General features: G+C 35.5%; 1 protein-coding gene across 2 annotated transcripts in view; it reads left to right on the top strand.

Annotated features, from left to right (window-relative positions):
• The window catches only part of MAN2A1 (mannosidase alpha class 2A member 1), a 128,010-nt gene that overhangs the window by 57,631 nt on the left and 45,935 nt on the right, over positions 1-24,444 (top strand). For both annotated transcript variants that reach the window (XM_056323960.1, XM_056323961.1), the window contains exons 11-13: positions 735-849; positions 3,748-3,815; positions 22,936-23,101. In XM_056323960.1, the coding sequence (XP_056179935.1) occupies positions 735-849; positions 3,748-3,815; positions 22,936-23,101 (349 nt within the window). The remainder of the gene's footprint in view (positions 1-734; positions 850-3,747; positions 3,816-22,935; positions 23,102-24,444) is intronic.

Genomic DNA, 24,444 nt, shown 5'->3' with positions numbered 1-24,444 from the left:
TGATAGTAGATGGTTCATAGTAGAGCATGTCCATTAAATAAGTTATGGTTTTAAATGCCCCTAAAATAGTCTCTCTCAGTTTAAACTACTGCATTCATGACAAGGATTTTTAAATTCCATAAATCTGTTAAATGCTTATCTATTAAAAACATAGGTGCGATCAAGTTATAAACACATGCAGTGCACTTGGATATGAGGCAGTAAAAGGCTTTTTTTCACTTTACAAAAAAGTTACACAGCACTCAGTATTTGAGAATTTGTAAATCTTGTGTCAGTGGAAGCAGTGGAAATAGTGGTAATTTAAATTTTTGTGTTTCTGATTCTTTTTCTAATCCTGTTTAAACATAACCCTGACTTTGTGACGAGCATTTCAGGCTTGTCTTTGCTGTAGATACTGGAAATAAAACATACAAACCACAGACTTTCCTAAGATAAGCATTTTGAAAAAGTGCTTGGTATTTTGAGGATATACATTTTGTAGCATAGCAGTGGGGTAGAGATGTACCTCATTTTCAGTATGCAAGGTAGAAACATAATGAAATTCAGAATTCTTTTGCATTTTGCACTCTGGTCACCTGCTGCAATTAGCTGTTCTTACTGTCATGTTATATTGATATTACAAATTACATTTGTTTTTCTGTAACATACTTTTGAGTTCTTTGATCTTTTAAAATGTTCATGCTATCACATTGAATAAAAACAACTGAAAACTAAGACATTAAAATTTTGAACAGGCTTTTCCATTCAATAATGAACTTGAAGAAAGTGATAATTGACTCTGCTCATATTCTTATCCTGAAGGACAAAGGTACTTACAATTATGACACATCAACTCCATTTCTGAAGATGGTGAGCTATCTTTCTTGATTTTTTCCAAAAATGAAATGTGAACTATGTCTTTTCAATACAGTTTGAGTGGTCTGGAAAGAAAGTTAGAATGAAATTTGCTGCTTAATACCTGCTCAAAAATCTGCTGCTTACCACTCTTCCTATTAAATGAAGATATTGGGAAGTAAAAAGGGAAAACTTCAGCAGTTAATGCTGAACCCCCTACACACATCTAAAGTAAATGGGCTTATTTTGTTCCACTGGTGAATCACATAGTAAACCGAGGTGTTACGGTACTTTTGTGGGCATAATTTGTTGACTTTAGTGACATGCATATGATAAGTAAATGTATATGATGATCTGCAGTCCTGTAATTTGGCTTTACTTAATACTTAACAAATGTAGGAACAGGAAATGTTCCGTCCTGAACGTAAGCCTAAGTTGAATTTGCAAGAGCAAGTCTAGGCAAGGCCTGCTTTTCTCCTTAGCCGAAATGACTTGAAACGAGAATCTACCAATGATAAAATAAACAACAGATCCACACACATCTTGAGACCCATTTTACAGTGAAGAGTACCTTGAAGGATTACACTTACTAATATTGTTTCCTTTCAGATTTCTTGGTTTCTTTTCTATTTGAGCAGAAGCTCTTTGCTGTGATAGGTAGTCTTTGGAAGTCCATATACCTGGTATAAAGAGGAAACAAGATGCTTTAATTTCTTTGTGCATAAACATAGCAGGATTAAGACAGTCTTTATTATATGGTTACCTTACACTAACATAACTAATATGACACATATTCTGCTGGCTTAGGTGTGCCAAATGTGTCATACTTTGAATTACCCTTCCAGTCACATACATTAATTAAATAAATAAATAGTTAAAATTGTTTTTTTTTTTTACGGTTTATTACTTTGATATTAATATATACGTCCATGAAGCATATGTGCCTGTGGGTGTGTGCTACATGCGTGTGTGCCATGAATATGTCATTTTTCTCCTGGTTGGAAAAGGTAACAAAATGAATGTGCACCTTCATAAAGTAAGAATGTTTCAAAGTAATTCGTGGAATGAAATTTTCACTTGTGCTCTGAATTATATTGGAAGATGATGTGTTACTACTTTTTGCAAAACTTGCATTGTTCCTGTTCTTTATAAGTCTGGATTAATACCACTGGATTGTAGAAGTGCTAACTGCTGTTTAAACTGCATATTGCCTAGAAGCATACTAAGTCAAACTCTCCCTCCCCACTGTGAAAGCAGAAACAAAAAGAAAGTTCTTATTTCAATAAATTTATTATAGCTATATAAACCAGAAAAAAGTGATTGCAGAAGTAGATTATGATTTATCTGTATGATATACAGTAACTGCAGCATACCATAAATCTAATATTCACACAGTACTTTGCCACAACAAAAAGTGTATAATTTGGGATTTGTAAAATGGGATAATGCAAGAACTTCAGGTTATTTACAAAAATTCTTTTGCAAAACTTGAGTAAGTAGAAAGTTCAAAGGCACTTGCTTTCAAATACCATCATGGTATTTTGGTGGCTGATGGAAGCTGACATCAAGAATTGCTCAGATATGGGCATTCAGAATGAATGCTGAGACTTGAGAAAGACAAATGATGAAGACCTTAAGATTGAAAATGGCTTTGTCTTTGAAGGGTGAAGAAGGAAAAAACACGTGGTCAAAGGAACAGAGCAAGAGACTGTAGCAGCATTCCAGTAGATAGTAGGTTACAACCAGAATAAACTGGCCCTTCTTGAGGCCAGGAAAAAGGCAGTTGGAAATGAGACATGGTGGAAGGATTTCATAATGACACTACTAGTACTGTGTTTCTGCTATTCTTAATTATTAGTTACATGCAAAATCATCATGGTTTTCTCAGCTGGTAACTGAATACCTTGCATATCATGTCTTAAGTTTTATGGACTCTGCATCAGCAAACAAACAAACACTAGATAGCTTGGAAGACAATACACTGAAAATCAGAAGAAACTTGGAGATCCCTGCATGGTCCAACCAATAGGATGAGATTCAACCTATAAAACAATGCAGCCATTGCAGCATTCCTGTATATTAGGCTTGTTTCTTTGAGTGCAGGAAGAAAACTTTCATGTAAATGTCAATAGTTGGATTTCAAAAACATAATTTTTAGGATGTTTTGGAATATTTTGAGTAACTGAGGGCTTTGCGCTTCAGTTGCAAAGTCTGTAATTGTCAGCATTATAGGAACTATCAAAGGTATATAACAGTACATCAACAGCTTGGCTGTTGTCTTAAAAGGCTAATGCCATAGTGACAGCAATGGCTTGTCACTACCTTTTGTCACTGGTAGTGAGCCCTGGTTTGTATTTTATTTAAGAAAAGAGAGAAAGTCATGAAAAATAAGAATTCAATATTGTGAAACAATACTTCAAGTAGTTTATATCACGTAAAAATCATACCAACACCCCAAATTATGTTTTTTGAAAATCCAGACAACTAAACTCAAAATCTGTCTGATAAATACACACGAGTTGTAGGGTTTCAGAATAAATTTAAATCGAAAGAAAGTGAATAAAAATATATGGTAAGTATTTGTGAAATTTGAAGGAAGATGGCAATTATGATGTATGCAGAAAGGAAAACACGGGGGTGGCAATCTGATAATGGTATCTAATAAGAGACATCTAGTGAAAGCAAATGTTCCCCAATGAATTGGTGAAAGTAAGCCTTTTTCTTTTGTCAGTCTCAAGTACTTAGTTTATAAATTTTTGTTGTTCATCGTCCTATGTAGCATGCTAAAATAGGCTTCTGTTTATGATATGGCTAGCATGGTTTTGTAATTCATAAGGTTCATATCACAGACAAAGCTCATATATCATACATTTAATTGTATTCAAAAGCAAATTCAAAGATGTTCTCTTGTAGGATGATGTTCAGTCTTCCCAAGATTCTTTGCCACACAAGACAGTTATAAAGCTGACATTGCAACCAAGGTAAATAATTTATGTATTAATTAGTGTATGAGATTCTTCTACCAATGTTTGTGTTTTCACTACCTAGTAGGTTTTTATGCCATTTCCTTTTTTTAACTTTCACTCATAAAAAAAAAATAAATAAAATGTAGTCTGGCATATTATGCTAATATTATGTGTAGTTGAAAAACAACACAGCAGTTTTAAAACTATAGAAGTTTCTCACGTGGCACTAATTCAGCTGCAGCAGGTAGTAGGTTTACTATGTGCTTTTATAGCATTGAAATCCTTAATAAATTATACTTGAAAGGAGCAGTAGAAAATTCTAATTAGACATAATTAAAACATAATTAGCAGTGTGAGCAAAATCTTAGTTTTTATAAGGCCTAAAAATCACAATATATAAAAGCTGGATTTTCTTTACAATTCAAGTAGAAGATAAATTAGGACACTGTTTTCTCTTAATTGCAACTTTCCATTGTATTAAGAGAGCTTACTACTTTAATTATATTTAGGTTTAGAGTATTCAGTTGAAACTGACATCCTGCTATGCCCACGAACATTCGGTATCCAACCTGAAATAACTTAAACATTCATAAAAGTCTACTAATCCAAATAAAGTGAATAATAAGACTTATGAATATGAGAGCTGCTATGGGTGTAAATCAAATTATACAATGTTTTTGCTAACAGAACAGATGATTTAAGATTAATTTTAAAAGTAGTGTACTATTTTTGCTGATGTTAGTATTTATTTTTTCTAGTTCTAGCAAGTGGCAAGCTAATAAAACCTACTTGACTAATTCACAAAGGTATCACACTATTCAGCAGACTAACGGCTACTGTTAAAAATTCTAATCAGATTCTTCAAGAAAACAAGCAGTTTGGTCCTTGTGAGCTTCTGGGGGAAGCGGTCTTGAGTCTTCTAAAGTTAAATATGTATAATATATGTGTATATATAGTTTTAATAGAAGCTTGTTTCTAGTGGTCATGTTGACATACATACTGTTCTTTTTTTAAAATAGAACTTCTGTTCTCTTATTGCAGTTCTAGATAGGTGCTAATAAATTATATTAAACTTGTCCAAAATGATCAGGTGCCTAGATATGTAACTAAAAAGGTTTTAACTTTTTAAAAATGTGCTCTCAGATATCTTCAATGGGAGAGACTGTATATATTGTATATAAACAGTTGGATGGAGGCAAGTTATAAAGTAGACTTTTTGCCATTTCAGGATAGCTTTTAATTCTTTTGCTTTCCTTGCCTAGGTTAGTTGCTGAAATTTCCCCCATAGCATTTCCATGCCCCTTCCATCCCCTCTGATACTCCTTTTGTTTGCATCCCGCTTATCTCTCTGCATAGTATGCTAAGTAAGTTTTTTCCCTTTTTGGTGTTTGTGCATTTATGCATATGAAGTAGATACACATGCCAAGCCTTTTTATTTTAAAATTAATATTATCCTAGCAGTCTTTTGCTGCTGTTCTCTAAAGTTGTGTGAAGTTACTAAGACGGTAACATTGGTAGATAATTGCTTATTTTAATTTGCCTGTGTGAAGATATTATACAGTCATTTTGAGATGCAATTCATGTTCCAAAGGCTGTGTAATCAGAGTTATGGGAGATAGAATAAAGATGAAAAAAGTGTGAGGTAGAAGGGGAGGAGAAGAATTACAAAGGAATGTTGATACTGCTGCCTGAAAACCTGTTGTTTTGTAATGACTTCCTGTTTGGAAACATTTTCAAAGTAATGTTGAAGTACACACTACATACTTCCTTTATTGTTAAAACTTTAATTTGAATATGTTCAATTATTTTGTCTTATAAAAACGGATTTAGTCTTTCTAGGCTTCTGACTTTATCCCTGGTTGTAATCTGAATTTCCACTAACATTATTACCATTGTGAAAAGTGGTATGTAAGCTCAGACAGTAACTTCTGCTTAAGTCTAGTACGTGAATATTATGACTGTGTGTCTGATTTTTCTAGGTTACCAGTAAAGATGTGAAATGTTAATTTCAGCTGAATCTTAAACTTGCCTTGATAAATTTACCATTAAAGATTACTGTGCTTAAACTTCAGTAAGAAGCTTCTAAAACAGAAACTGATTTTTCCTTTCGAATTTTGAGGCATCAGCAGATTGAAAATACTGATTCTCGCCAAAACTTAATTATTTGGTTATCCTCTGTGCATAAGTCCTTTGTTTGTAGCATGAAATCTCTAGATTTATTTCTGATAATGTGTTTTAATATACCATTATGTGGGATAGAATTAAGTCAATGTAATTGGCAAGGTGTTACTTTTCTTTAATTGGCTGAATATTTACCTTTTTGTAGCTTTCCATTTCAAGATTTTGAAAAATAGCTATATTGTAAATTGATTATTCTTATAAAAGTTTTGTTCATATCACCTATAAATTTAGAGGAAAACTACTGACAGGAAGCTCATAAGATTTTTAATGTGATTAGTTAGTAATTTTCCTATTGTTTTTTCTTATTTTACTGAGTTGATGCTGTCAATTTCAAATCTAACCTGCTTTTCAATGGGAGAGTAGTTGATGGTATGCTTTTGTCTCTCTCATCCACCCTTCCTTTTGATGATTTTGAGTTGTGTTCTCTTCACTGCTTATGAAAGTTTGTAGTCAGTAGTAAAAACTGATCAGACAGACTGTACAGGAGAGCTAGTACAGCTTGATTACATGCAAAAAAAGAGGAAAAAAACTGCTGTTTCAGCAGTCAGTGTTCTACTATGAAGTAGCTCCAGATTGTTGTGTGTTTAAGAAATGCCTTTCAAGCTGCTTCTAAGCAGGTACCACTTTTAATATATTTGGTATTGTTTCCTCTCGACCTGTGCATCTCATCTCTGTAGGGCTCTGTTGCCGTATTTTTATGAATCTGTAATTATATAAAAAAAGTGAGGTGTTAATTTCAATGAAATAGAGTACTTTAAATCTTACTGTGACTCTGCCACCTTAGAACAACTAAGTGGTCTTATGATTAGGCTTTTGAGTACTGAAAATATGGTGTATTTAATTATAGTAAACCCCTTTAATTAATAAAGTAGCATGCTTTTTACAAAATTGTTACTTTCATCTGAAAACAAAGCTTTTGCAAGAAAATATCCAACTAGAAATGGAACTGCTTTTGTCTTGTTCTGAAATTAACAAATAATACAGCTTGTCTTGAAGACAAAGCCCACGAGTATACTGATAAATTGGATGCTGCATCATACTTTCATGACAGCCCTGTCCTTTGATAGTGTCGTTGCTACTTGGGAGTAGTCTGACAGAGGTCATTCTTCCTGAATGTCAAAAGGCTTACACTCACTGGACTTGGACAGTGGTGTTGGGTGGGTTTGAACATCTTGCCATCCAGTTTAAGCTGTGACCTGTTGATACAGGGTATGTCGACAGTGTGCGTGGCAAGATTTCTTAGCTTTTTTTAATCTGTGGTGTTTCCTGGAGACAGCATTGCAGGGGAATGTGATACATGATGGAATAACTGAATTGGCTGTCCGTACGGGCTTGGATGTTGTAGTATTGTTTGACACAACATGTCGAACCTAGGAGTGAATGAGATCTAACAGTATCCAGTATCAGTCATGCTCTGCTCTCCCCACCCCCAACTCCCCCCACCCCCCGTTTGGTTTTTTTTAATTACTTCTGAGCCTTCATGTACCTGACTGGGGAGTTGTTGTGGTTTAACCCCAGCTGGTAATTAAGTGCCACACAGCCACTCACTCCCCCCTCACACAGGGGTGGGAGGAGAATCAGAAAGGAATGCAAAACTCAAGAGTTGGGATAAGAACAATCTAATAATTGAAACAGGATAAAAATGAAAGAACAATAATAACAGTGATGACAATAACAGTTATAATGAAAAGGGAGGAGGGGGAAAGAATGAAATCCAGAGGGAAAGGAAGAAAGAAAACACAGGGTGCACAATGCAACTGCTCACTGCCCAGCCAGTTCCCGAGCAATGACCTGCCTGCCCTGGCCAGCCCCTGTGGTGGTTTAACCCGGCCGGCAACCAAGCCCCAGGCAGCCGCTCAGTCCCTCCCCCTCACCCAGAGGGCTGGGGAGGAGAATCGGAAAGAAGTGTAAAACTCGAGGGCTGAGATAAGAACAATTTAGTAAGTAAAGCAAAAGCCACACATGCAAGCAAAGCAGAACGGGGAATTAATTCACCGCTTCCCATGGGCAGGCAGGTGCTCAGCCATCCCCAGGGAACAGGGCTCCATCACGTGTAATGGTTACTTGGGAAGACAAACGCCATAGTGCCACATGTCCCCCCCTTCCTCCTTCTTCCCCCAGTTTATATACTCACCATGACGCCCCATGGTGTGGAATATCCCTTTGGGCAGCCCAGGCCAGCTGTCCCGGCTGTGTCCCCTCCCAGCTCCCCGTGCCCCCCCAGCCCTCTCGCTGGCCGGGCCTGAGACACCGAGAAGTCCCTGACTGAGGATAGACACCACCCGGGCACAGCCAAACCCACCCATGTGCTGTCAGCATTGCTCGCACAGCACAGCTGCACCTGCTGCTGAGAAGGAAGTTAACCCTGTCTCAGCTGAAACCAGGACACCCCCCAGGAATAAATACTCAGCATGACATCCCATGCTATAGAATATCTTTTGGCTGGTTCAGGTCAGCTGTCCTGGCTGTGTCCACTCCCAGTTCCTTGTGCCCCCCCAGCCTTTTTGCTAGCAAGGCCAGAGAAACTGAAAAGTCCTTGACTTAGTATAAGCATTATCTAGCAGCAACTAAAAACATCATTGCGTTATCAACATTGTTCTCGCATCAGAGCCAAAACACAGCAGGTACTAGTTCCTAAGAAGATAATTAACTCCATCCCAGCTGAAACCAGGACAAGCACTGAGCTCCATTGCACTCTACAAGTGTGGTGTAAGACATCCCATATGAACTGAAGATACTGTGATACTGAAAGATTTTTTACAAATCGTTGATTTAGCATTATTTTTAGTGGTAGACCAGCAGTACTTATAATATGCCCAGAAATTATTTTTGTCAGCTAATCACAGAGCAATGGTATGATACCCTTCTTATCAGGCTAGTTTAATAACTTAGCAGATATGTTTTGCGCTGGTTGAAATATTCAGGTTGCCTAGGAGATAAATTCCGAGTAGTATACGCTATAATCAATGATGTCTTCAAAGAGCTGTCAAAGCACTAAGCAGTTTAGTGACATCCACCTTATAAAAGAAAGTTTCATTTTTCCAGATAGGGGATACAAAATAATCTGGACTATTATTCTTATTTCAATATCTATGAACAAGTTTTGGCATAAGGTTGTAATTAACAAAATTTTGACATAAGTTCTGTTTATTCTGTTAGGTCCAAAATTTGTGGGTTGTTTTTTGTTGGGTTTTTTTGGTTTAGTTTGGGGTTTTTTTTAGAAAGAAAATTCTGATTTACCTTTAAGATTTTGCAGGTTGGTTACCTTTGCAAGAAATCACTTGGCCGGTGTACCCACTGCTTCCTCAACACCGCACTGTAATGCAAAATTTAATACTATTTTATTTTATTTATACTAAATTTAATATATGATAAAGAATAATGTACAGTGGTCAAAAACTCTTGGCAGAGCAACGTTACTTATTTGGTTGGAAGATGACAGCAATGATAACTTGCCTGAGAAGGACATTTGTTGGTGTGATATGCCAGAACTGAGAGCTGTCCCGATGATGTGAAGCAATTGATTAAAGCTTCACACCAAAGGAAAGTGTGTCTTTCTGAGCTTAGAAGGTAACTGGATTGGGGTAATGTTTTAATATTCTCATTTAGCAACTTGAACTTTGGTGGTGGTTTTTTTGTTGTTTTTTTTGACCTGTGTCACCCATGTTGTATAATTAATCTAAACAGTTGTCCAGTGTAGTTAAAAGGAGAGGATGTTCTGACAGCGTTTGACATTTTAGTAATACACAATTTAATTACCTTTTGTGCTTTCATGAGTTCTGAGGCATATGCATTCCTAGTTATATACTGAAATAGTGTTAAAAAAGACAGTTGAAATGAGTATTTAAAATGTCAGTGAGGGGAAAAATATTTAAAGAAAACAGGAAAGAATACAGAAACACTTAAAATGAAACCAGAAGTATTTGTGGCAGTTCATACATTGTTAATAAGCCATGTTCCCCAGGGAAAAAAAACAACCAACCAACAACAAAAGCCCCAAAACAACAGTTTTAGTTTTTTATTGGATGAAATAGAGCTAGCAATATGCACAACCTTGTTATGTTTCTGTTAAAGTGAAACCTCTGTATTAGTAACTTTTAAGGGAGGTGAGCAGGACTAGAGGTCATTCAGTCAAGCCTTAAGTCTCTCTTCTTCTATTAAGAAACAAGACTTAATTAAGCATTTGTATTCTCAGCACAGTTGTGCAAATATTTAAAAAAATAGAAAAACATTTGAAATTATATGTGAAGAACTGCACTTATAGTTTCCAGTACCCTGGCTGCTTAGGCTGAATACAGCCTAATGATTTTTAAAACAAATTACTTTAAAGTGTTAATCTTAGTGACCAGCTGCCTGGTCAATTTACTAGATTTCAGATGACCTGTAACTGCCATGAACATGTTCAGTTTGTTGTAAACTCCAGGTCATTTTGACTGAATTGAATGGATATTTAAAAAGCATTCTCCCTCTTGATTTTCATTGAAGAACTGTGCAAAGGCAATTAAATGCTTGGCTGACACAGGGCAACTCAGGCATCTGAATCCTGAAACATCAGTTAATGTGAATTTGAAATAAATATTTCAGTAAAGTCATTCTGCCAAAAGTGGTGAATTCAAAATGAACAGAAGCAAAAGCAGGATACATTCTTTATTCTTTATAGGTGGAGGGTGGCTGTGTAACTGTCTTTTATTACCAAAACCATCAAATTTTGCATTGACAATGTCTAATGGGAAATGGAGTGAGGGGCATGGAAGAGTTCACAGCACCTTGATCTCTTAATACTCTTTCTGTAAGGTCACAGCAGTTTTTCAGAGATTTCTGTTTTTACTGTGCGAGTTTTCTACTTCTTGTGTTAATTACACTAATTACATCTTGGAACTGGCTCCCTGCACTGACAGTTGACGTTTTGCTAAAAGTTTATCTGGGAACTCTGAAAACAAAACAACAGATAAGCTAAGGGATGAATGTATTTTCTGATGTAAGAGAGAGCTCTTTAAAACTGAACAGTGGTTGTTTTGAGTTATTGTAAATTTTCATTATTAAGAAGAAAAAAGCAGCTTTGATTTGCAATTACTTGCACTCCAAAACTTTCTGTGGAATTAATCTTTTTTTTATTTCAAAACTCAAGTTTTCACTATCATGCTTCTGAATTCAAGTTGTTCTAAAATCCATTGAATTTGAAACTTTTTTATTGCATAAAAAAATCTTATAAATTAAACTGTTTTCAATTTTTGGTCTGTCCTATTGTTGATAAGCCAGTGACGGTCTGTTCTAAACATTTTTGTTTACTGACTGTCTTTGAAATTGCTGTTACAAAATTAAACTAGTAAATAAATTGATAATGTTTGTAGTGTTTGTAGAATCTTTGCAGATTCTCAAATTGCAAAAATTTAGGATTTTTAGTTAATGGAGAGAATTTCAAATTTTTCTTGGGGTTTGCAGTACCAGTGCAATGAAGTTGTGAAGGTGTTTGATGCTTCAGTTGCTATAAAAGAATGATAACACTAAAATGAAAAATCCCACAATTAGTTGTTACAAGAAATGTATGGGTTCCTCTAAAAACACTGTTTGTAATGGAAGTGTTGTATGATCTTATGAAATGCAGAAAGAATAGAATAACTAAGCATACTTTGCGGGGAGGAAAAACAACCTGGTTTGTTTTTCAAAAAACAGAAAGTGATCATTATGAAGAAATACGCTAGTAAAGAAATGAATGCAACTGAAAGATCGGCATTATATGCATGTACTTGTTGAAGCAGTTTTGGAAGTAGAAGATACACATTTTCAGTATACTAGTGTATTTGTGTATTATTTCTTCTTTTTTCCAGGCACTGGCCCCTTCAGCCTTTTTTACTGGATTTGCTTTGAGCCAATACTGTAATTAGTCCAAGGCTCTCAAGGCACAGACTGAAGTGATATGGCATACTTAAAGTCTTTCTGCTCTTCTGAACCAGATTTTTTTTCCCTTCTAAATGCAGATTTTTAAAGCCTGCACTACAAGAGGAACAAGGAAAGGATTTTAGTGAAGGTACTTCCTGATCCTGAAAAAGTCAGGGGGCTTCAAGCCCATCTTGGACTTCAGAACACCTCACAACTTTGTGGTAAAAGAAAAATTTAAAATAGCGCCTTTGGACTTAATCCTTTTATCCTTAATTGGAGAGTAGTTATGTGCTCCAGATTAGGATATGCGTTCCACTACAGTCCATCCAAATCATAGGAAGTATGTGTATCTGGCATATGTAGTAGGTACATAACATTTAAAAGTGTTGTCTTAGGTTGATGTTGGTTTTTTGTGTTCTCAAAATTTATAGTTCTTGCTGTGCTGTTGTCTGTGTTTGTTGTGAATGCTGTTTTCTTGAGGGTGTTCCATGGTTTGTTTTGAGAAAGCCACACAAAGGTCCTGTTTCTTGTGAGAGCAGAGGGATGGAATACATGCCTATCATCTGCCTCATTATCTGCCTTTTGCACGAGCAATGAGTATTATAAAGATATATCTGCAGAGTTACAAAATTGATAGGAATGCATGTGTGTGAGTTCTCTCACCTTTATTAGCGAATCTGAAGTTTCACTTTGGGTCTGTCATTAGGAAGGGCATTCCTAGAGGGATTCAGAATTTGGAAATGTCAAGCTAAGATAATGGAACTTTTTTTTAAGGAAAGTATAATTGGTTTTAATTATCTGCACATTAATCAGAACTGTTAGCCGTTGCTGCTTTTAGAAATAATGTGTAATTTTAACATTATAGCTCTATTTCTAAACTGCACATTTAACTTAATTTTCAAATGCTGTTGAAATTGTAGCATAATTCTGTTCTGTGTTGGTTTAAACTCTACTGAATTCTTGTCAATTTACTTATTTATTGATAGCAACTCTTTTTTATTTCCTGATGTCATCAGTTTGATTTTTATAACTAAAAGCTGATCTATGGATAATAAATGCTGTTTCCACCTTTGGTTTTACACCTTACGAAGCAACACACACAAATTTATGTTGTGTGCTTGTAGTTTCGAGTTAAGATCAAATTCCTACTAATTCTTCTGCAGGATTTTTTTCATAATCTGGAAAAAATGTCTTTTGCAAAGACAGGAAGAGGCAAAAATCTTAATATTTGTTCCTATATGATAATATTTGATTCTGTATATTCAAGATTAATATTCTACTCTATAATAAACACTTTAATTGGATTATGAGTTGCTGCTCAGATGTAAATTGATTTTTAGAAGTAAATTGATTTTATTGGTTTTTACATCTGTGGCAGTATTGGTAAATTTACGAGAAGCTTAGCTGCATGTCGTACAGAAGATCATACTAGCATTATTTATCATGTTCAGTTAAGTGAGCTAAAGTCTTCATTAGATTTTATCCAGTCAGTGAAAAGCCCCTATTGGAATCTCCTTTTGGGAGAACTTGCTTTTCTCTGACTGTATAGAGGAGAACTATTTGCCTAACTCGAATTTTTATTAAACCACCCATATTCCCACTGCCCCAGATTTCATTTTTCCATGACAGTGTATTTGAGAGTGCAGCTATTTAATCATAAGGTTTTCCTCACAAAGGACTTCTCTATTTTAATTAAGTGTCTAGGCTTGTATAGTTACGAATGCTAATGGTTTCAGCATCAACTGTACCTCAGAGGGGGTGTACATTAAAGCTGTAGTGATTATTGAAACTAAGTGGTGTAATACAATTAGATGTGTTGATGCAGTTTAAAGCACACATTCGGTGTAGTTTCATTTGGTGCTCTGAGCTTAACTGTATAGCTTTTTGTGAAAGTTCATTCTCATAATGTGCAGACTAAATTTTCAAAAACCAAACACTAACTCAAACAGGAATATTGAAGTAGATCTGTTTCCCTTTCTTTAAAACTGAAAAGCAAAAAAGCAGACTTGGCATCATGTTTCAGTTCCACACTTTCATTTAATTTCTAGTCTGCTGTGAATGCATTTTGCCCATTGCTACCTTCACTCTGCTAATAGACATGCTGGTTGCCTAGCTATTACTTAAATGTTTGCTAAATAAATGTTGGGTAGCACATATTATTCAACTTACATCCTTGGGTATACATCTGAGCAGGATGGAATTTTCTGTGCAAAATGAGGCCAAAACCAAGTAAGAATTTCTTTAGTCCAGATTTTAAAACCACAAATTATTTTCTGTTTGTATTGATCATGCTAATAAAGTAGAATGTGAATAGATTATAAAATTGGAAGTCATATTTTAAACTATCATGGTAAAATGGAGCCAGTATTTTATAGTCAAAGGTTGGAATAAAGCAGGCAAGTGGAGGTATTGCACACCACATGGAAAAATAATCTGGGGACTACAGATTTTAGTGAAGCAGAAAAAGACTGAGCATTACAGAAGATCAGATTGAGAGAGTTACTTGTACGGTGTTAGAGGGAATTTTGCTTTTGGATGATGTAAATGTTCTGTGTAAGATACAGCTGAAATAGTGTGCTATACTTGGAGTGGTGTAGGCCTCATAAAAAATACGGTATCTAGTTTTAGAAAGCATACTTTGAGAGGTGAGACTTTCAGAAGGCTTAACAGGAAAACGAGTACTAAGGTGAAGAAAGTTACCAGAGGTGTTGAAAGAGTATCATCTATTTAGTTTGAAAAGACTGATAACAAGGAACATAAATGTATAAATTCATACAAGTTTGTTACAAAGAGAGTAAGTTGCATTATACTTGCAGTGGAAAAGAGGAAGACAAAATTGGAAGAAACGTTTAATATGAAGTAATACAAAATTTAGTTGTATATTAGCAGAATAGGTGCTTGAGCTGCAGAACAGTATAGACAGATACGGATGTTTTCAAGAACAGTGATTGCAGCCTTTGTCAAAAGCTGTCCTACTGAATTCTTATTCTGATTAAGAGGCCCAACTACAGCAACCTTCTAGCCCACTGTTGTTTTGGGTTTTTTTTTATTAATCTCAATTTGCCTTTTGTTTCTTGAATTTAGTATTGAGGAGCCATAGCAAACCAGCATATTTTGCAGTACTCATCATGGCCTAAGGTTATGGGCTAGTCTGTTTTGTACCTGCTGTCTTTCAGTTGACCAATTGGATGGAATAAAAGTAGACTGGTTTAAAGCATGTAACACCTTCCAGCAACCTGAAATGTCACCTGATGTTTGTAAGAGAACTAGTTGGGTAATGAGAGAACAGCTCTGCTTACAACTGCAGATTACAACACTTACAACTGTCCCTAATGCACGAGCACATCAATTTATGCTCAGTCATACAGGCAAAATGAATTCCCTAATTAGGACAGAAAGTTCTGGTTGTTTTTTTTCCCCTCTGACAAATGTCATTCTGGCACTTGGCAGATGTGCTGCAAAAGGAAGTGTGTTTATGTATTGTTTTTGTGAAAGATCTGCCTGACTACTGGGTATTTTAACTTTTTTACACATTAAATGTTTGCTGAGTAATGAATTTATTTTTTTTTTTTAAATCTGGGTAGGTTTCTGATGGGGTGAGAAGTGTTGAGTAGATTAATAACTACTTACATTAGTAGCAGCAGGTAGTTCTCTATAGGAATACAAAGGTCAAGCTTTTTCCTAATACTGGAAAATCTTAGATTTTCCCTCTGCCTCTTCCTTGCCCCCTGCCCCTCTTTATGTGTATGTATGAAGTTACATTTATGCAAGAAATATCCTAAATCCCTAACTTAGACTTACTAACTAGTCTGTAAACTAGTTGGTATGGTTTGACATGGAAGTGTATTTTCCCTTCTGGAAACCCATCTTATGGTCATTACTGGTTTTGCTTCCTTTCTGGAAATGAACTACAAAGAAAATTATTACTAGATTCTTGGACAACTACTAATGCATATGTTTTCAAATACATATTAAATAATTCCTCAGGGGCTTATTAACTTTTTGTCTGAAAATGAAGTTACAAATTATTTCCACATTCTTTGTTTCCTTATGTTTTGGTGTGGCTTGCTGTGGTTAAAAGGAAGTTGTAAACCAAATCTCATTGATAATAGTTCAAGACACACAGAGGCCAAGTTCGGTGTTTTAATAGCATGTATTAGAAAAAGTATAATTTGAAAGAAATCAGGATAACTTTTTACACTTCAGAAATAACTAAATAAAGAGGGGGGAGATGAGGATGGTTTTGAAAAAAATACATGCAGAGTTAAATTTTCTTTAAAACGAGCATGAATCAGACTTTAATATCTTCAGAAACTGGATTGGTCACATGACTTTTATACATGAGATTTTGAATGACTTTGTCCAAAACTTTCTCTGTTACCTAACTTTCTTGATAAATGAATTTTGAATAGGGCTGAAAGGTGTCTTGAAATGCTGTGAAACATGTAATTTCTAAAGCTCAATTTAGTAACTGGTAGAAGAGTTGTAGAAAAAAGCATTAATCTGCTGTCAAGGAGAGTGTCACGATCATGAGCCTGCACAGCTGGCTTTTGTTCCTAAAGGATTATTAAGAACATGGCTTGAGATACTAAAACATGTCTAATTTTTGTAGAACCAGAGGAACAGCGTGACCAGATGATCTCAGATAATACCCTGAATAACTTTTTTTTAAAAAAAAAATGGAGTTGATTAAAGGACACTTCAAGTTGTATGTATGAAATTTACATGGCATTTATTTTCAGAACAGTTGTTTTGCAGACTCTTTCCATCTTTACTAATCAGTAGCAGAAATGCATGGAAACATGGCCAAATACAGAAAAAAATGTGTGATGGGACCTGTACTTAAAATGTCACTTTAATCATACTTTTGATTAAGGAGGCCTTAGCTTTTTTATGAAAGACCATAAGAGTGTTGAGCAGAACTAAGTAATGTGATACAACTTTTTTTCTGCCTATCATTGTGAGTAAATATTCAGTAAAGTTTTTCTTGTTAAGAAAAAGGAGTTGTTATTGTCAGGTTCTGTTTCAAGTTATTTACCACAAACCTCTAAAGCAAGGAGAGAGCTTTTTCAATAACACAAGAGTAATTTTTGTGGTCCAGTTCTTTTTACTTTTATTCTGTATTTAAAAACTGAGGAAAATGTGTATCTATTACATGTTTTCTTGGGCTTCAATGCAAGAATTATGGAAGTCTTTTCTTCAGGGGAGGTTGTATACATTTGCGACGTACTGATAAATCTGTTTTAAGGAGATGGTTGTGGTTCTCTTTGTTCCCTTTGCCACCATCCTCAAAGACATGGACAACCCTAGGCTGGTGTAATATCAATTCACGGAATTTTTTAGGATTCTAGCTTTCTTGTTGGTGGTGGTGTGGGTTTTTTTGTTTGTTTGTTTTTAGGTTTCCAACATATGGCAGAAGTCACACAATTCAGATTTATTTGTTTTTTATGGTACTTTTGGCAACTACTGTGGCAAGCAGTGATTTACACAGTTTCAGTACTAATCCCCAGTTCATTTACACCTCATACACATTAGCGTTTACTAATTAAACAGTGTTACTATACTGACTCACATCTTTCAAAGTAATTTTTTTTTGCATGTTTTCAGATCTGGAAATGTTCAGATTTCTCTCCCCCCCCCCCCTCCCCATCATTTGATGTCAGGAGAGTTTTTATTGTTTATCATCCCAGTGAGATGACTTCGTTTAGATAATATCAGTTTTGTTAGAACTCTTAAAATCTTAGTCTGTTGGCTGCCAAGATCTCAGAACACCTCTCCTGTTGAACCATGGTTTTCTAACCCACTAGTCCTTCTGGTGATTTTACATATATGTAGTTACTCCAGTTCATTTTCTTTAGGACTTAAAGCATTTTAATATGTAGTGATGTTTTTTCCCTCCCTTTCACTCCTCTTCCCCACCCCGACACTTTGATGATTCAGGAGAACTTATGTGCTTGTGTTTGTTGTTTTTCATTCTTCAGGGAAGACCATTGCTATAGTGTATTGGCTTCATGGCTTGTGTCTTTTTCGTAGTTTTGGTTGTGCTTGTAACAGTTTTTCTTTTTAACCACTTCCATGTTTCCTCGTTTAGCCTCTAAGGAAAAGAAACTAACCAGCGTCAAAGGTGCTGTTTGTGTAACTTTGCATTGAAATTGTGTATATGTGCTCAGAGAACCAATTCCAGTGAGTTACAATGGGAAATGCTTTAATCTGTCTGTGAAGGTTTGTCAGAGAGATTCTTCTAAAATTCATCAGTCTGAGCTTACAAGTGCCTCAAGGAATTAGTTGTCAAAGGGAACTTGAATAAAGATTCTCCACCAAGCAATAAAAGCTGTAGTCCTTAGCTGTCGTGAGTCCAAGTGTCTTGAAGAGGTGGTCTTCTGAATAATCCTTTGTTAACTGATGATCTGCTGACGTATGCTACTAGTATATGATTTCTGGCTTCTCACATTAGTTGAATTCATGGCTTGTGAAGGAAGCATAGACTGAACTTTGTAAGGAAGTGTTAATTGTATTGTAGATCTTATCAGTAAATGTGTGTATGTATCAACATATATGTATGCCCATATATTGGTGCATATCAGTGAAAAAAAAGAATAGTGGTCTAAAATACGATTAACTGTTGGGTTTCAAGTACAAAACTTGCAATAGCATTCCTCTAGGAGACCAAGATTAAAGTTGTTAGAGATCTGAATTAGCTTTATTCACATTTTGCCTGTGAATGTAGCTAATGTAGTTTTCTTGGTGATTTAATAAAGAAAGTATTCGAAATGAGAGTGGGGGCTGGCTTTTTTCAGCTCTGACTGAAGATGTTTCACAGCAAGTTAAATCTTTACTACAGGAAAGACTAGTCAAAACATTCTTTGATGCTTGAATGTACATGTTTAATGGAAGGGTTTATTAATGGCATATGGTAGGTTATATAGGGGAAATAGCATGCTTGTATGAAAAACAGATACTCATTCTGGGTTTCAGAGACCCAGAAAAGTATGGGGTAAAAAAAATTCAAGGTATATCTTTAAAAAGTGACTGAAAAACAGGTGTCAGGGTTTGCTTTTGTGAAATTGCAAGTATTTGCTTATCAGAGGTACATTCAATTTAGGATTAAGAGCTCAAATCTGCACCTGTTTCTCGTTTTTTGAGAGGCTGAGAATAGTTTACTCCTGCTCCCAGTGCACAGATAGAATACGCGTAAATATGAGTAAATTGGCGGTTGCTTTATCTGTAGAAAGTTATATGATTTCCTTTTGTTTCAATACACTTTATATTAAAATAGGTTCAGGTTTCTTTGAAATAGCTTCAGATTTCTTTAATTTCTTGCATAAATGAAAGAAATTATGGATGACACTTGGCCATAACGGTGTTTATTAAGTAAAATATTTTGAATAAAAGTCTTAATTTGAATTTTACCAGTAGGCATTAAAACTCCTCCCCCTTTATTTGGACAAAAGATGTGAGCTTTTGTAGTTTGCTTAATGCTGTTGCCAAAAACTGGTAATATGAATAATGAAAGCAGAATAATATCTTGCTGCTTCTGAAAGACAGTAATAGTCATGTTTTTGCCTTAAAATCTGAAATAGAAAAACCTTTTAATATTAGCAAGTTGCTTCTCTGTGTAATGAAACCACAATACATTACGCAGTTGTACTCTGCATTTGTGGGTGACATTCTTTGCAGTGATAAAGGTTAAGTGAAATATGGCTCTTTTGTTTCATATAGAATTTAAAATAGTTATGGTGGGTTGTTATTTAAGGATGGGAGTTGAATGGTACTTCAGAAGTACTGTGATTTAATTAATTAGTCAGTGCTTTTGTATATGCACCAGAATTAGATCTTAGTATAAATGCTTAAGTCCTGTTGAAATAAAATTTGAAAACAAAATACTGCCATCTAGGCAAAATTCCTGCATTTTGACTGCTGAAAATCTGCCCTGTTGTTACTAGCTTCATCTGCCTTATTACTTAACAATACACATAATGCACTTACAATACATAGAATCAAGAAGGTATAAAACATACGTACCTTGGTACAACAAGGGCTTTATTGTATCTATATATATATATATTAAAAAAAAAGCGTGGTGAAATGTCATGATAATGTGGCAGTTCCTAGGGTCTTTTGTCAAGGGTAAATTTTTCATGTGACTAATTAAAGTTGTGTAACACATTTATAACAATGGGAAGGTGAATAAAGTTTCTCGAAGCATTGTTACATATTTATGTTCTTTGTTTGGCAGATAAATTCAATGAGTATGTGTAGCATTAGTAGAAATTGTATACATAAGCTAGCATTTTACTTGAAGGCGTAAGAATTGAGGAATTATACAGTACAGAAAGAATAAGTAAAAGATTTTTGTAATGTTCTGTTGAGGGATGGGAATGATAATCTGTTCTGATCTTTGGTGTAGGATCATCTCATAGGTGTGTATTGTTTCTGACATAGTTCTTACACTCTTCTTTCACAGTATATGACTTCTTAAAGTATTTAACTTTTTTTTTGTCTTCCTACTATCTAAGGGGTCTAGACTGAGAACGTTGGTTTAGTTTGGTTTTGATTCCACAGCTGTTATAAAAAATTACATTAACATTTAAATTAAAATCTTATCCAAAAAAGAAGACATCTTCACTTAAGCAGGTGTGTAAAATGACCTACCCATGTCTAGAGGAAGCTTTCGCAAAGCCTTGCGTAAGTTCTTAAAGACTCCGAAAGCTGACCAAGAATATGGTTAACTATTGTGTTGCCTAGTGATCTGTAAGTCCTCAACATGAAACAGGGCTTTAAAAAAGGGCATCCCAGAGTGCTTTTGGTTGTGCTAGAAGGCAGCTGACCACAGTTAGATGTGGAAATATGCAAGGATAACAGTTGTTATGCACAGAAGTTGTGATGTAACAACATACAGGAATCTTCATCTAAGGATTTAAAAGGAAAATAATTTTTTATGGGAAGTTCATTCTATGCATGGCAGGTGATCCAAAGGTTCTTGATAGAAAAAGCTAACATCGCTCCGATTTTAGTTTATTCAGCTAATGAGAAGTTGGAGTTGACCATTCCTAATGATTGTGAGGTAACAGAGTAGCGGTGAAAAGCTATGAAATTGAAGATAAACAGCCTAAGTTCAGTGCAGGGAAAAAGAGGGAGCCAGTGAAAAGATAAGGGGGAAATGGTAGACTGGCTGGTGTTTATAAGAATTTGAGTATCCATGGTGCAAAATGGCTTTTGTTAAAATTAGTAGTAGTGTTGAAAAAAAAAACCAAAAACAAACAAAAAAAACCCAAACACAAAACCAAACCACAACCAAAGAGCAGGTTGGAAGAGAGTAGGTGAGGTTTTCCAGCATCATGGAGATTTTCCTTGTGCGTCTGTATTGCATTGATAGTTTAGTAGTGGATTAACTTTGTGTCTCTGACTTTACACTGTAATTGTGTAAAGTCCTCTGTCCCAGAAGAAGGAAGAGTTAAATTTGTACCTCCTAATTAACTCTGAGCAGTTTGCCGCTGCCTCTCAGCCCTGAATTTTGCTGTTACACTATTTCCAAAGTATCATCTTAGTAGTGTTGTCCACTGCCTGTCAGACTTTATGGGACCTCACTCTCCTCTGGCAGGTCTATATATGAGGGCTACCCTGTTTAGAGCTAATGTTGGAAAAGAGAAGAGAATAAAGGGTTTAGCTATGTGACTTATTAGCAGGACCTTAGCTGTACTGTAGTGCCAGGCTAGCAAATAATGGAGCACAGAGCGTCTACATGTGTGAGTAAGGAATTTGGAAGACTTAGAAGCAGAAGGTGAGATTATGGAAGGAGGTTCAAGCTACAGGTGATGTCTAACTTGAAAGATCTAAGTGACAATGAGATTACTAGTTTGGGTGGAAGGAGACAATTCTAGATGAAGCAGTTTCATTTGTGAAGGTGGTAATTGCATTTGAAGGTGAAGATATGAAAGGAGGAGAAGTAAAATCATGCACAAAATGCTGAGCAATCTGCGTAGAAAACAGAGCAGACAATAAGGAGAATCTACTTAGAAGAAATGTTGAAGGAGTGATTTGATGAGTAAGAAGTGGATATCTTGAAAACTGGTGAAACATAAGATTTAATGAAGTAAACTGTTTTACATCAGGAAGGGTCAAAGAGGTTGAAGATAGAATATTGGTTCTACTGTGTATCTAAGAAGTTATTAGAAATTTCGGCGAGAACATTTCTCACTGTGAAATATAAATTTTTTTAAAGGATGAAATGAGCAGAGGGAAACTTCAGGGGACAGTTGTAAATAGTGCATTCTTTGAGCTTGACAATGAAAAGACAAGTGTAATGATAGTCCTACAGATGCACGAGTCACAAATGTTCTAGTATATTTATTTTTCTATATCTTAAAACATAGAAACCTGTAATAAAAAATGTATAGGCTAACGAAGTTGCTGTATTCAGTCTCAGAGCCGATTCTTTTGGTAGTAACATAATCTGTGTTCAAATGAAAGAACACGCATAAGGTTACATAAAAAATAGTTATTCCATATGTACCTAATAGAAAGATTTCAATGTATACACAGACAATTGCCATAGGGAATTTGGTAAATTATAATTACTTAAAAATTTCCCTTATAGCAGAGAGAAACTAGTTGCTTTAAAGAAAATGTATCAGATATATATGTATGTACAGCAGGTTTTATTCATTGCTTCATTGTTTCTAAGTTATGTTAAACGGAGAGCAACTGTGGATAAGAATTTAATAGTTCAGTCTGAAAAATAAATTTTAAATGCCCTTAAATGTCTTGATTGTGCTTGCAACTGTTATTATCAATAATTTAGTAGTTAAGATGGGAAATTGAAGTATTTCTATTCTAAGTTATTTTTAAAATTTCTTGGAAAAATAATAGCATTAAGAAGATGAGGTCTGCCAGAGTTGATGTTAAATATCCATTGTTTCCTGGTTATGTTTTGCATATTTATTTGTTGTGGTATGTACCTGTTGTTCTAACACTGTTTTAACGCTCTGTACATAAAATTTATGTGCAATGATATTAAACCTGAAGGAGGAAGGTTTTTTGCCAAAAGATAATTTGGCAAATATGTTTTTTGCAGGTACCTTTTGATATATAATCCTACAGAACAAGAGCGATTTTCAGTGGTTTCAGTCAATGTGAATTCACCTAGGGTTAAAATATTATCTCCTTTGGGAAAACCTGTTACTGTCCAGGTTAATGCTGTTTGGGATGGAGCAACTACAGTATCACATGAAGCATATCAGGTATGCCGCTTTAAAAAGCGTTAAAGTACTTTTGATAGGTATTGTACCTTCACAGTTGAAGAAACAGAAGGCGTACTGTAAATACTCGCAGTTCTGTCTTCTGCAGATAATGCCATTAATTCATTAAGTCATTTTAAGGGGAAAACCCCCACACATATATATTTAGCATTAATGTTTCTTAATCTGATAAATTATTAAACTTTTGTGATAGTATATTACATTTAAAAGGTCTGTTTCAGCTGCATGAACAGAAAATACTGGATGTGTGTATTTTACTCCAACTTTCCAAAGCTGTCTTTCCTTCAAGTGGTGGTCTATACACACAGTCAGACAGTCTGTATGTGCTCAAGTACTCCAGGTGGAAGTTTTTTTAAGTACAATGGCTTAGGCAGTTAGAATCTGATTTTTATCTTCCAGATATAGAGGCTGTACTCTTGTACTCAAGCTAGTCAGAGGACTTCGAGTCCACCTGTTGGTTTTGGTTTTAAACAAAGTTTCCTAGAATGTCCAAGTCATACATCGTTATAGAAGATTGTCCTCAATGATCACCCATCAGAAACTGTATTTTGTTGTATTTGTAGTAATATAATAGTACTGTGTTACTTTCAGGCTTACATTCTTAGTCTGATTCCTTTTGACTTGGGAGCCAAGTTGGACTTGTTTCAGGATAGTGTTTCTGTGAAGAAAATTCAGTTAAGTGTGTCTCAGTTGTCCTCCAAATGGATAATTATTGATAACTGTTGTGGGTTAACTCCAGCCAGCAGCGCAGTCCCACACAGCTGCTCACTTACTGCCCCCAGTGAGATGGAAAGAACTGGAAGGGTAACAGTGAGAAAACTTGTGGACTGAGGCGACAGTTTAATAGGTAGCGCAAAAACTGCATGTGAGCAAAGTGAGATAAAGAATGCATTCGCTGCTTTCCACTGGCAGGCAGGTGTTCAGCCATCCGTAGGAAGGTGGGGCTTAGCTGTAACTGTTGCTTGGGAAGACAAAGGCTGTAACTCCCAACGTGCCCCTCTTCTTCACCCGGTTTTTATTGCTGAGCACAATGCTGTGTGGCCTGGGGTATCTCTTTGGTCAGTTCCAACTATGATCCATCCCTTTGGTCAGCTCCCAGCTTCCTGCGCGCTGGCAGGGCAGCGTGAAAAGCAGAAGAGGCAGTGCTCAGCCATGGGTAAAGCATCCCTATGTGACCAACACTGCTGATGCCAACACCTAGCACCATATGAGCTACTGTGAATAAATGTGTAACTCTATCACAGCCAAAACCAGTACAATAATTATACTAAATAATACACTGTTAATTGCCTGAGGAAGAAGAACTAAAATCACGTATTAGTACC

Source organism: Falco biarmicus, chromosome Z (genome assembly GCF_023638135.1).
Source record: "Falco biarmicus isolate bFalBia1 chromosome Z, bFalBia1.pri, whole genome shotgun sequence".
NCBI lineage: Eukaryota > Metazoa > Chordata > Aves > Falconiformes > Falconidae > Falco > Falco biarmicus.
The sequence above is the reverse complement of the archived record's forward strand: the minus strand, read 5'-3'. Positions and strand labels throughout refer to the sequence as shown.